Source organism: Cynocephalus volans, chromosome 5 (assembly GCF_027409185.1).
Source record: "Cynocephalus volans isolate mCynVol1 chromosome 5, mCynVol1.pri, whole genome shotgun sequence".
Lineage (NCBI taxonomy): Eukaryota > Metazoa > Chordata > Mammalia > Dermoptera > Cynocephalidae > Cynocephalus > Cynocephalus volans.
In genome coordinates, this window is record NC_084464.1 from 142110142 (window position 1) to 142125084 (window position 14943).

Consider the following 14943-nt stretch of genomic DNA (forward strand, 5'->3'; position numbering starts at 1 on the left):
AGTGTAGAAGAGTTCCCCTTTCCCCACAGGTTTGCCAGCATTTGTTATTCTTGGTCTTTTTAAGAATGGGCAGTCTAACTGGGGTGGGATGATATCTCATTGTGGTTTTGAATTGCATTTCCCTGATGGTTAGTGATGCTGAGCATTTTTTCATGTACCTGTTGGTCATTACGATTCCTTTGAAAAATTACTATTCATCTCCTTTGACTGTATTTTAATTGGATTATTATTATTTTTATTTATTTTTTTTACCTTACAGTTGTTTGAGTTCCTTATATATTCTGGAAATTGATCCCTTGTTGGATGTAGAGTTTGCAAATATTTTCTCCCATTCTGTAGGTTGTCTTTCTGCTCTGTTGATTGCTTCCTTTGCTGTGCAGAATCTTTTTAGTCTGATACAATCCAACTTGTTTATATTTTCTTTTTTGCTTGTGTTTTTGTGGTCTTATTCAGCATTGCCTCATGATAATGACTCTCTTAAAATTAGGTATAGAAGTAAATTATGTCAACACAATAAAAGCCATAAACAACAAATCATTCACCAACATCACCCTGAACAGGAATAAGACAAAGATGCCCAAACTCACCACTCCTATTTAACATAGTACTGGAAGTACTAGCCAGAGCAATCAGGCAAGAGAAAGAAATAAAGGGTGTCCAGATTGGAAAGGACAAAGCCAAACTGTCCTTGTTTGCAGATGACATGATCTTATATACAGAAAAACTCTACCAAAAAATTCTTAAAGCTGATTAACAATTTCAGTAATGTTGCAGGGTACAAAATCAACACCCCCAAATCAGTAGCTTTTTTATACTCCAATAACAAACTAGCAGAAAAACAAATCAAGAAAGCAAGCCCATTTACAATATTTGCCAAAAATTAAAATGCCTAGGAATCATTTTAACCAAGGAGGTGAAAGATCTCTGCAATGAGAACTACAATACACTATTGAAAGAAATTAAAGAGGACACAGAAAGGCAGAATGACATGCCATGCTCTTGGATGGGAAGAATTAACATCATGAAAATGTCCATTCTACCCAAAACAATTTACAGATTTAATGCAATCCCTATCAAAATACCAACGACATTCTTCACAGAAATAGAAAAAGCAATCCTAATATTCATGTGGAACAACAAAAGACCCCAAATAGCCAAAGCAATACTGAGCCAAAAAAATAAAACTGGAGGCATAACATTTCCTGACTTCAAATTATATTACAAAGCTATTGTAAACAAAACAGTATGGTACTGGCATAAAAACAGAAGCACGGATCAAGGGAACAGAATAGAAAACCCAGGAATCAACCCACATACTTACAGCCAACTGATCTTTGACAAAGGCAGCTAGAACATACACTGGGGAAAAGACTGCCTCTTCAATAAATGGTACTGGGAAATTGGACATCCATATGCAGAAAGTGAAACTGTACATGTACCTCTCACCATATACCCAGAACAACTCAAAATGGATTAAAACCTTAAGTAAAAGATCCAAAACCATAAAATTACTAAAAGAAATCATAGGGGAAACACTCCAAGAAGTAGGACTGGGCAAAGACTTTATAACCTAACTTATGTTAAAAGGGTATTTTTCCCATTAGCTACTTTGAGTAAAGTGCCCTACCATGCACAATCTAGAGAAACTTAGCAAACCCTTGCTGGTGAGGTTGATTTTTATTTTAAAAAAAGAAAAATCAGGCTATTATAAAGATTGTCCCCAAAAGAAAAAGGAAGAATCTTCAAAAGGTTTTCTTTTTAAAGTAAGTCCAGTTAAAATTCTACCTGCAAGTATTCCTTCTTTCTTTTCTTCTACTTTGATATAAATGACCTAACTGAAGAAATTTTGATGAAAAATCTGGTGAAAAACAATCCGATAATTTAGTAGAAATAGAATTTTTATTGAGGAGGAGAAAGAGGGAAAGGGAGAAGAGGGTGAGGACAGTATCTACGTGTGTGCCTGTTCTTCTCCGTGGTAGCTCCTGCACATCACCTCATTCAAGCTTTCACATTCCAAACTCTTTATCATTCTTTATAATGTACAGAAAGGTATAATTTCCAGTTATTATAGATCAAATCGTACATGAAAAAATCACCACTTTACAAACAGTATATCAGAAATTTATTGAATTAAAAAATATAAAGAAACATGCAAGTGATAATTTACATGTAGTAAGTTATCTATAAGAGTAAACTAATTGTTAACTATTTCTAAAAAGTTGCAAAGGTCTATAAGCTTAGCATGAAAATATCTCAAATTCTGTGCTGGCGTATGTAGAAAGTGTTTCTTTTAAGTCGTATGAAATTATGTGATTGTATATTTTAATTGTTTGGTAATTATTATTTCTCTAAAATATAATTAATGGACTAATCCTATTTCTAATGGGCAGATGGAATTATCTATAGAATATCTTTAGTGATTCAAAACATCCTTCATCACCCTGAGGTAAAAGTACAGAGCAAGGTGGCAGAATGGGTAAGTGAACCTGTAAAATTTCTTTTTTGTTTTAAACCTTTAATTTCTGCAGACCTAGGAAAGACTCTGGGTAACTGAGTCCACAGATCATACTGAAAGAGGATACTGTTCATTATAAGTATGTGAATAGATAGGTAATAAGTTAGGCAGTGTGCTGTGCATAGAAAGACAGGTGCATTTGAATCAAGATGATAAACTGAGCCTAGTAGACTATCAATGTGTTAAATAAGAAAAGTACCACACAAATGGAAATAGATTTTGGTAGGTGTCTTTATTTACTATTACATTTAAACATTTTCAGCTATGTTTTTAAAAATAGATTTCTCATTTTTTTAAAAAATTTATTTGGATGTTTGAGCAAATCCAAAATATATACAAAGATTTATTGTGAAAGTCTTCCTCTTCCTTGCTGCTCATCTACCTGGAGACCAACCCATCTGCTTGGAAATCACTGGTGTGTTTTTTTTTTCCCCCAGATTTCTTTGGGTACATAAAAGAAAATGTGACTATAGATTCTTCTTTTCCTTCCTTTTTACACTAATAGTACTATATCTTACACAGCATTCTACATTGTACTTATTTTTGTTGTTGCCAGACTTGCAACATGGAGAACTCCATCTTAGGTTTTTTATTTTAATCAGTGCATAGTATTTCATTACGTGACTGTCTAGTACTTTATTTAACAGGTCTTCTATTGATGCGAATTTAGGTTATAATTTATTTAGCCTGTATTCTATTGATGAACATTTTGGTAGTTTCCAATTTTAAAAAATTAATATTTTATTTTCTTCTTTTCCTTTCAAATATAAGCAATGGATTTTTTCATTTTTTTCTCTGTAACAGTGTCAAAAATATCATTTTCCATAGGTTTCTATTTTTTCCACTATTTCATTTCCTACCTAAAGTGTACTGTGAAACTTTGTACTTCTTTTTATCTATACTATTACAGTTCAAACATTAGTTTTTGTTTGTGTGAATAAAGGCACTAGAGTATACGTTCTGAAGTAAGAAAAAAGGGTTTTCTTATGTAGTAGATATCTGATAAATATGTCCTTGGTAGCAAAAGAAAGTTAGACCATACATTGAGAGGTAGTGCTGACAATATTTTTTATATACTCATACACTCGTATATTTGAATAATAAATGACAGTAAAAAAAAGAAAGTCTTGTTTTTAAAGGCAATACCTTTTTAAGTATATAATTAATAACTCTGTTACAAATTAGGGAGGAAAGTGAAATGTTCCAATAGAAGACAAAGAAAAATGCTACTGTTGTCATTTTGGAATGACACATTAATATTGTAACTAATTCAAACACTAGGAGATGTATTTACTTTCTAAATGGAGAATGGCTTTAGAGAAAGTATATTCTTGCATCCCATTTTCTTTACAGCATTGTTCTTGTTTAAAGTCAAAATGACTTCAAAAGATAACAGTTCTTTATTTTTATTCTCAAGCCACTGGTAATGGTATTAATCCTGAAAATTAGCATTCACTAGAAAGTTTGTGTCAGACAAGGTGTAATTTTACATTTATGTTTACTTTGTGTGTGGTTTTCAGCATAGCATCATTCTCATCTGAAGCTAAACTTTACTGAACACTTTTTGTTTAAGATGCCAAAACCGAAATAGGTACTTGATAACATAGAAAATATAAGTGGTATCTCCAATTAATATTATTACTATTTACAATTTAAAAATAATTTTAATGCTTTTTTGTCAGCATTTCCTAAAATTTACATTCAATTTTAGAAATATTTCCAAGGAAGACTAAATGTGTATATGAAACAAGACCTAAAGAAACTTTGGGAGGTGATACATGAACAGGGGGACCTTATGTCATTGATGAAATCCTATTTTGCTATTGTATTGGGCACTGCATTGTGGAAGTTTGTTGTTTATGTTGAGAAGAATTCATTGCTTCATTAAAAAGTCTGGTGCTGAGACCCTTAAAGACCCATAAAGACACACAAAAATCAACATAGTTCCAATAATGAACTTATTTTTTAAAGGTTTATATTATTAATTTATAATTTTTTTATTAATTATATTCTTATGAGATGGTAATTACTAGAAAACATGTTTCATTGGACCTCAGTGTTTGTTAAATGAAGATTAGGGAATGTGTTTATTGTGCTAATCTTATAATATGGGCTAGAGAGGAAATTATAGTGTTTTCAAACAGACAGACTTGAGTTCTAAGCTGGTATCTGCTACTTCTTAGCGGGTGACTTTGGACAAGCTGTTTCATCTCTGTGAAGCTGTTTTTTCATACATAAGATGGTGGAGGTGGAGCGGGGGGAATCCCTATCTCATTGGTGGTTGTGAGGGTTGAAAGAAATAACATTTGTCAAGTTCTTGGCATACACTGATCCAGTAAGTATTACTTCTAGGGTTATCCCATGTTCTTATCCCAATAACAACTTATCTTTTTGGAGGGAAGAAACTTGATTTAGATTAAAAAAAAAAAAAAGTATCACAAAAACTCAGACTTTTCCATTGTGTTTTCAGCTCAATTCAACCTTCCAGAATTGGAACTACACTGTTTATGTGGTTAATATCAGGTAAACAAAAGAATGAATTGTTTGAGAAATAAATAGTGTCTCTAATTACTGCTTTTTGGTCTCTCTCTGACTTTACCTGCACACACATACATATATACCATATTCATAATCTTTCCAAAACAACTCTGTTATGTTATTTCTTTGCATAAAAAGCCTCAATGCTGCAGCGATGGTTTTTAAAAATTTTTTGGATCATGCATCCCAGCCATTTAAAAAATTTTAATTTAAAAACTTTTAGCATGTACTCCCAAATATGTATTTGTGTTTTAAAATATACTGTATATGTATAAACATATATGTATAAAGCTGAATCGATAGATGTTATAATACGTTAGAAATTCAAAGGGGATAATTAAACATAAATAGAAGTTTCGCTAGTTTCCTCTCATACCCCAGGGATCATCTAGAGCCCCCCCCGTCCCCCCCAGGTTATGTGCATCCTGGTTTGGAGACGCTTTTCTAAAAGATAAAGCATCTACACTGTGATTGCAACCTAGCTTTTCAAAATTACCTTTCACTATTTTTCGTTTAAATCCTCCACTAAATCCCCAGCAAATACTATTGTACACATCTCTTCCTCTGTACCTTGGTTTCACAGTTTTATGCTTAAACTAATTTTCTAAAGTATATTTCATTACCCCTAAACACATATTCTGTGAACCTAAAAAATGTAATATCACAGAAAAGGGGTCAAATACTTACATTACTCAACAAACCTAAACAGGTTTCTTTATCAGAATGTCTTGAATTCTTTAGTATACTACTATGCATTGTGAATCTTAAAAGACAGTAAGAGCACATAGTTGCCCAGCTTTGTGAAAGAAACTGGAACCTCAGGACACACATTTGGAAATATTGTCTTAAAATATCCATTCTGCCTCTTTCTTTCATATCCTCCAATATTTTTGTTGGTGATGCAGCAGATGAGGTTGATAATGAATATATGTATTTGTATTTATAGTTTTCACCTGAGCACTGGAGAGGACAAGATTAAAGTCAAGAGAAGCATTGTGAATGATCAAAGGTAACACGACAAAGTCTTACTGCTTTGACTATCTGGTAGAGAAATGAAAACAATGAGACAGGAGAGAAAAATTTTTAATCACATAGCACATTTAAATTATTTCTTTAGCAGTAAGGTACACTAATTTTTTTTTTTTGGTAGTTTATACCATAATATAATAGACTGAATAGAAATGTACATCTGATCAAAATTAATCAGAAGTAGAGTATTTAAATGGAATGAATTATTATTTTTAGTATTTTCAGTTTATTTATGATAACCCACCACCTTGTATTTCAAACTTCAAGGAGACCTTCAAAGAAAATAGCTTTATTTTAAGTAAATTGCTTATATACAATAGCATCTATTAATATGGATAATGAGCATCAAAATATTTTCAGCATTTAAAAACATCAGCTAATTTTCTGAAGTCTTCATTTTTAAATTTATATCAGGATCATAACTTATCCATGCAAGCAATTTAATGGCTATGTTCAGCATATATAACCAGTTGGTATAAAAGGATTGGCTATTCAGAATGCTGTAAAATGAAAAACAACTTAAACTCCTAAATGGGATAAATTTAGTTATATTCAGGTAGTATATGGCATCTTCCTAGAAAGAAAAATCAGTTGAAAAACTAAAGTTCTCATAAATCTTGTTGGGCTTCAATTGACTAAATTGATGTTATGGACATACAACCCTAATGATAGAGTGTGCTTATTTTCAGATGATATATACTCTTACTACAAGAAGATAAAAATAATACAGTTTTCTTTGGGAGTTGACCACAGAGCTTTCTTCTTCTTCTTCTTCTTTTTTTTTTTTTTTCTATTCAACATTTAGAAAAGCAAGTTTTTAAAAGTTATATTGAAACTTGTCATTTCTGTATATATTCAACAGACTGGATTAAGCCATCTGATTAGGGAAAGTTGTTTTTATTTTCTGACATTATTCCTTTTCCTTTATGATCTGAAAACAGAGTAATGTATTTCAGTACTGTGTTCTTGACAGTGACAGAACTTTTCTCCTCTTTTTAGCCAAATGATTTCTTTTCCAGCCCTTACTGCTATATCATTTTGTGCCTTAAATAATGAATCCAATAGCACTCTGGATCCCTTGGCTGGACACTTTGTCTAGCAATCGGGACCACTTAGTCATAGGTATCACCAGTGGTATACCCTCTTCAGGAAGTCAGAATTCCCTTTTTAGTTTACTTACTGTGTTTTTTCTACTACCTGGTAACACTAAAATCGGCTGTTATTGGTCTATGTCAGCACCCCAGAAACTCTTGCTTGAAAGACATTTAAGTTCATGGAATCTCAGTTTCCTGGTCTGTCCAATCAATGAGTAATTTCACAGAAAATTTTAAGGAGAATGAACTAAGACAATGTATGTGGGAAAATCCACACTTTTAGTTTTGCTTTGGACTGAATTGGCATTGTTTTAATATTTATTTTTATAGTGTTCTCCCCCCCCACCCTTTTCTTCTATTCTGTGCTGATCTTATGCTCCTTGATGAGCCTTTATAACCTCTCATAGTTTTCCTCAAAACCATAGTCTACTAGTTTTACATACTTCTTTTTTCCAAACTTTTCCTTTCAATTTGATTGTATCACTTAACACAGACCATAGCTTCAGATAATGCTATCACCCTCAGGAAACCAAAGCCACAGAGACTGGTTTATTCAGATAAAGAATGGCTGATGGTAGCAACAGATAGAACTTGACTTTGTAGGAATGTAAAATAGTTTCAGTTTTCAGGATGAGAGGAAAACAACACAGATAAGACCTGTAAAAATGCACGTTTATTCTTGAATTGCTGAGTTTGGATATTCAATACCATCTATAATGCTTTGTGCTAATTATGCTCTCAATATTCAAGAGAAGTAAAAGACCACATTCCCAACTGTAAGTTCTCAGTACCTGGAGTGGCAAAGCTTATCTTCAAACAATGATTGAGTCAAGGGATACTTTTTCATAGGCCACTAAAAAAATTATTAAGATATCATAGTTCACCATTATATTCACATCTGTGTTTGCCTCATCCTGAAATATGGCTTATATATGAACATTAAGCAGTAGATCTCTTTAGAGATAAATTGTTTTTCAGAGTGAATTATGAGAACAGTAGAGAACTTTGTCCATGAGATTAGCACAGATATTTAGGGGGAGAAAACAGAGCTATTCTTTAATTTCCCCTAACCTTGAATAGTAAATATTTCACTTATTCCATATTATTTCTAGCACAACAAATATATTAGTACTTTGACTATTTAATTTTTATTCATATTCACAGCATTTCTTAAATAAAGTATGCCTCTGTCTCTCCACTGAGTACTCGATAGCTACTTTAAAAAAAAAAAAAAAAAACTACTGCTTTGTCTTTGGCATATGGACAGTAACTGGTCTTGTTCCTTATTGTCACATTTATTTCTCCTCAGAATATGAAGAAAATTAAAATTTTGTTGCAAATCTAGAGCTTTCACATATAAGGAAGAAAATTTCTCCTCTACTGACAAAATAATATCATTTAATTTTAACTCAGTGTTTAATTGTTTTGATTTCTGCTGTTGACTATAACTGTGATTACAGTTGAACAGAAAATTATTTTAAATTGTAGAACTGAAAGTTTTGATAGGGTTTTTAGGATACATCTCTTTGCTTCCCATAGAGATATTATCTTTTTAAAGATCTTCAAGGTCAGGCATTCTTCAGTAATATAATGGCTGAGCAGAGTATAATTTGAGTACTTATTTTGTAACTTTTCACTGTACGAAGTACTTGCAAATGCTTTTCACTTGTCACTATCCTGGAGAAATTGTACCACATTTGTAAACAGTAACACTTTTAATAATTTCAAAGGCCAATCAGTTGAAATTCTGATTTTTCCTTAAAAACTTTATTTTTAGCCATAAAGAAACCATGTAGAATTAAGCACAAGTATAGCCCTTTCTTGTGTGTATGCTATAAAATATAAATATGTAATATATTAAATATTATTGATATTAAATATTAAAATATTTCTGAAAAGAAATGGACTGATATGATAAAATTATACATGTAGTATCCTATAAAATCTATTCATATTGAAATGTTTTAGAATAATTTATGTAGCAACAGAGAAAGTCTGTGAGCACCTTGGCTAATCTCTTCAGTCTCAACACTTCATGATCACCCCTCCATACCCAAGTGTTCTGTTTTCCCCAGCAAAAGCAGTCAAGAAGCCCAACAATAATTCTATCTGAAATGTTTTCCTAGGTTGGTGATTTGGGCCCTTCTAGTTTACAATGCTACCAACAATGCCAACTTAGAAGGAAAAATCATTCAGCAGAAACTCTTAAAAAACAATGAGTCCCTGGATGAGGGTTTGAGATTATATACAGTGAATGTGAGGCAACTGGGTAAGTGACTTTAAATTTTTAATAATATACTTTTTATATGACTGTATATTCTGTTTTAATTGATGTGTTATTAGTTTATGTAAAAATATTTTTTTCTCCTGATGATGAAGTTTATCATATTGGTGACATTGTAACAGATGGGTGATATAGCAAAACAAACAAATCAGCTCAGTACCTATGAATCCAAGGGAATGAAGGAGGCAGTTGAGAGTTTATCCTTTATTTTAGGGGCATTTTATCGAAATACTGAGCATATGAGCAAAATGCCAGAATAATTTTGACCATCATTGGCTTCAACTTTAGGGATTAAAAAAGTACGTATATGTGCATATGGAAATTTTAATGAGGTATTTCTTATTATAAAACATCTCCTTTTACATTCCTTGTCTTTGTTAATGATACCACTGCCTTTGCAAGAATAGGCCAGAAACCTGGGAGTTATCTTGAACCTGGAATCAGTTCCTCCCTGGACACCCTCCACATGCTAAACTCCAGCCCTGCATGTGGTGCAGCTTGCCCTTCCCGCACATATCTTGCTCCTTTACAACTTCTTTCTGTGGCCATAGTGTTCTCTACTGTCACCGTCTACCTGATGATCACCTATGTGTTTTTAAAGACAGCTCCAAAGTCACCTCTTCTATGAAGCCTTTTGTGACATCATCACATATAAACAGACATCACCACCTTTGAGCTTCCACATCATGCTGTCCAGACCTAGAGCGTCATGAACTTTAGAACACCATCGTATTTTACTGGCTTATTTGTATTCTTATATGTATTTTAGTTAAACAGTAATCTCTGGCTTGAGACCATGTCTTATTTTTCTTTAACACCAGTACTTCCCACCTCTTCCCAGAACCCAGCACATTCTCCAGCATTTGAATACTTCTTGAGGAAATGAATGAATGAATCTTGATGGGAATATTTTCAAAAAGTTAATGTTCAAAAATATGGACAACAAAAGTAATTGTTCTAATGTTATGATATGAATGCAATTATGTTATGATTAAGTACATTAGTAGAGAACAAGAGAAAATAAAACTTTGGCCCTTTTCCTTCTATATACTCAGGAGGTCGAAGGGAGGGAAGAGCAAGTATTCCTCAGCTTCTAAGAGAGTGATTGTGACTGGGGCCAGAATCCCAGCGGAGTACAGAAGCAGGTCTCTCCACGTCTGTACAGAACCACCTGTCTCTGTTGTGTTAGCATACGCAATTAGAATTCATAGAGGTGGATAAATGCAAGTAATAATAATAATGATAATGATAAACAGTTTCTGAGCCTCTGTGGGAAAATACTTGCTTCCTAACAAATGGGGCTTCTCGGGGAGGGAGAAAACAACCTGCTGCCCTTTCACATCCAGGAGTCACCACAAAGCAGCAGCTTGACAAATGGTAGAATATTACCTAGGAACCCAGGGAGGACCTTCTCTGTCCACAAAGGCTGAGGAATTCCAAGACAACTCTCTCTGCATACCTAAACATTTAATTTATGCCATTTAATTTAATCTACGTTTTATTGCTTTTCTGCAAGTGGGTCTATAGAAAAAGGTTTTTGCTAATTGGATTTTAAAAAAAAGGTTAGAATCTGACAATTTTAAAGCTCAAACTATAAATGGGAAAGTTACTTGAATTTTCATCTGGTGGCTACAATACTGATTCCCAGTAGCCCAGTATAGCTTGCTGTTTTTCAGTATTGAAATACAAGATTTTATTGTTGGTGGTGATATACTGCTGTTATATCAATATTTTTTTTTGAATGCAAACTCTGAATAAATTATATCATGACACTTACCCAGAGCATTTTCAAACAGAAGGTGGGATGATTTGAGGCTGAAGGAGCGAGGGTAAGACATGTGGAACTGGCTTGCACGTGCCTTCCTGCCATTCCCCCAGCAAGCTTCCAGGCAGTGGATGCCATCTGAGCAGCTGGAAAATTTTCCAGAAAATATGCTCACAACTCAATGATGACACTATCAATATACTATTTTATAGGATCCCTCCCCTTTTAAAGAGAGTCACATTTATTTTGAATTTTTCAGAATTGTCTTCATTTCTGTACTGTTTATTTTTTAAATAAAACTTTTTACTAATATTACCTGCTGATGTATTACATTAGAATGATAATGTATGTTTCATGTTTATACTTGCATAAGTGTGTTTTTTACATAATGGTTTTGTAAGATGTAATAATTTTTGTATCTGAAATGTATTAAATGTTTATTTTTCCTAATTTCTACATTTTTGTGAATTCTGAACATAAAACTCTATCGTGACATTTCAGTCAGTGACAAACCACATGTACTATGGTGGCCGGAACAATAGGCTATACCAAATAGCCAGGTGTGTAGTACTATGCAGGTTTGTGTGAGTATACTCTGTGATGTTTTCACAATGAAGAAATCACCTAATGATGCATTTCTCACAGGAAATAAATACCTAATTTCCAGTATTGTCATTTTGCCTTCATCTGGCACCTCTAACTTAAAGAACAGGCGAATACTTCTCATGTTGGTTTTATTTTTTTGTAGGTATATGTGCTGCCGTGGAGGAACCCAAAGGCTTTCACTGGCCAGCCATTGCACCTTCTGAGTATAGCCTTCCTTGTCCAGACAAGCCTGGCTTTTTTGCTTCACGGATATGGTAATAACTTTGGTTGAGTCTTGCCAGCAAAGCTCCATGTTATCTACCTTCCCAGGATTACATGCGCTACATTGTATTGGTTGTAAACAAGGGCAGGAATCTCTGTGTATGCTGAAATTATACATTCCTGGGGGCCAAAGATAAGTCAAACAGGCTACCCAGAAAGGCAGTGTTTTCCTCTCAGCAGTATACTAACTGAGCCCTCTCCAAATAAAGATTGGAGAATTTGGAAACCAGAGGGTGGCACCAGAACAAAGCCCCTTGCCCATAGATGAACCTAGCCAGCTCACAGCCTTGGAACAGGCACCTGAAATTCCAAGACTTTGTAACTATTTGGTGTGTTTATTGTTGAAGGAGGAAAGAAGGCAAAGAAGGAGTAAAGACAAGATCCAGGCTGGGACAGTCTGTGGATGGAAATTGTTAGGGAACAGTTTCCCCAAATGATTAACAGAAACCTCAGAGACAAAGCAATTGCAGGGATTCAACCAGTAGGAAGTCAAATCCAGTTCTTCACCGTCCACCGACTCCCAGTTAGAGTTTTCTTGGGGGAAATTCAGAAGTAGAAACTTCCTGAGTGTAAATACTTTGCATGTACGGCCGTGTTTGACACTTGGTAGGGAGGAAAGAAGGGGGCTTTAGAGATTTATGGACTGGAGTTTAAAATGTGACTCAACCTCTTCCTGACTGCCAGACCTTGGAAAATTCCTTGACTTATGTAAGTTCATTTCCTTATTTATAAAATGTGGATTATAATCTGCTTTACAGAATTATGTGAAAGCAAAATCAGATTTTACCCGTAAAGTTCTTAAAGCAGTACTTGACCAGTGTATCCTAGGCTAGCATAATAGCATAGTGCTAGTATTTTGTTTTCCTGGTGTATGCTACTGATTTTTTTTCCCACTATATATTTTAAGTATAAGTTTTATTTCCATATATACAATTTTATTTTGAAATGAAACATAGATATCAAGGCAAATTCTAAAACTTATTTACTGATTTTGTCAATTATAACATCATTTATGCCAAACATTTGAGATATCTTTTTTGTTTTATAGTTATCACAACTCTGCCAACACATCTTTAGCCTACTGGGGGCTCCCTGACATCTCCAACTGTTCAAGTAAGTGAGCAATTTTTCTTCACTGTGCAAGGACAAAATGAAATGACTTCATACTTCATGGTTTTCATTGTCTTCAAATGTGTTTTTCTGCTGTGTGATACTTTTTCAATACTAAAATTCAGTCAAATGCTTATTTCACTTACTCAAGGAAGAAAATAATTTTGTTCTTAATTCTAACTTACTGTTCTATCCATTTTATACGAGATTTAGAATAGGAAGGAAATTCTAGAGAAGACTTAAAAATAATATGTGAATTGATATTTGTATCAATGTTTTGGACTTTTATATTATTTTAAAATAGCAAATATATACAGTCATGTGTCACCTAATGATGGGGATACATTCCGAGTGTATTAGTCTGTTTCTATGGCTTATAACAGAATACCTGAAACTGGGCAATATATAAATAAAAGAGGTTTATTTCTTACAGTTTTGGAGGCTGGGAAGTCCATGGTTCAGGGGACACATCTGGTGAGGGCCTTCTTTGTGGGAACTCTACACAGAGTCCCGTGGTGACCAGCTTATCACATGGCAAGAATGGGCTGAGCAAGAGTGGGCTAATTCTCATTTGCCCTCCTTATAAATCCATCAGAACTATGTTCATTACTCCATGAATGGATCGATCCATTCATGAGGGCACAGTCCTTACAATCTAATCCCATCTCAAAGGCCCCACCTTTCAAATACTATAATTGGATTTCCCACCCTCTTAGCACCATTACAATGGGGGTCAAGCTTCAGTGAGTTTTAGGGGGACATTCAATCCACAGCACCAACTTTTTGCTGTATTCATCATGTAGGAGATTAAAAATAGTAAGGAAATTCTAGGGAAGACTTAAAAATAATATATAAATTGATATTTATATCAATGTTTTGTACTTTTGTATTATTTTAAAATAGCAAATATATACAGTCATGGTTGCTTAACAACAGGGATACATTCTGAGAAATGCGTCATTAGGCAATTTCATCATTGTGCAAACATCATAAAGTGTACTTATACAAACCTAGATGGTACAGCTAAGCTCTATGATATAGCCTATAGCTCCTGTGCTACAAACCTGTACAGCACAGCACATTACTGTACTAAATACTGTAGGCAATTTTAACACAATAGTAAGTATTTGTGTATCTAAAAATATCTAAACGTAGAAAAGATACAGTAAAAGTACAATATTATAATGTTATGAGACCACAGACATATGAGTATATGTGGTGCGTTGTTGACCAAAACACCGTTATATGGTGCACAACTACTTATTCAATGATTTTGAGGACATTTCTCTTAGAATGATACGTGATCATTGGTCCCTCCAAGTTATTTGTATCTTACTAAGGAGAGAAGTTAGTCTGTGTATACAGAAATATTATTGCCCTGTAAAGATGGTGAGAAGGGGCATACACACAGGAGCCCTGCTTTCTTGCTTCAACTATAAAGTGTAATATCACATTATACATTGAATTCTTGGAAATGCTTAAAATACACAGGTAAAACTTCTTATGTTGTTTCTTCTGCCTTTTTTTAGGGGAAGCAAATGAAGTTGCCAGTCAAATTTTAAATTTAACTGCTGATGGTCAGAACTTAACCTCAGCCAACATTACCAGCATTGTAGAACAAGTCAAAAGAATTGTAAATAAAGAAGAAAACATAGATATAACACTTGGTTCAACTCTAATGAATATATTTTCTAATATATTAAGCAGTTCAGATAGTGACTTGCTTGAGTCTTCTTCTGAG

The 14943-nt window shown here is 33.7% G+C and overlaps 1 protein-coding gene across 3 annotated transcripts in view; it reads left to right on the forward strand.

Moving 5' to 3' along the window:
- The window catches only part of ADGRG6 (adhesion G protein-coupled receptor G6), a 130598-nt gene that overhangs the window by 79313 nt on the left and 36342 nt on the right, over nt 1-14943 (forward strand). For all 3 annotated transcript variants that reach the window (XM_063096557.1, XM_063096558.1, XM_063096560.1), the window contains 7 exons: nt 2391-2476; nt 4986-5038; nt 6000-6062; nt 9303-9445; nt 11974-12085; nt 13141-13205; nt 14732-14942. In XM_063096557.1, the coding sequence (XP_062952627.1) occupies nt 2391-2476; nt 4986-5038; nt 6000-6062; nt 9303-9445; nt 11974-12085; nt 13141-13205; nt 14732-14942 (733 nt within the window). The remainder of the gene's footprint in view (nt 1-2390; nt 2477-4985; nt 5039-5999; nt 6063-9302; nt 9446-11973; nt 12086-13140; nt 13206-14731; nt 14943) is intronic.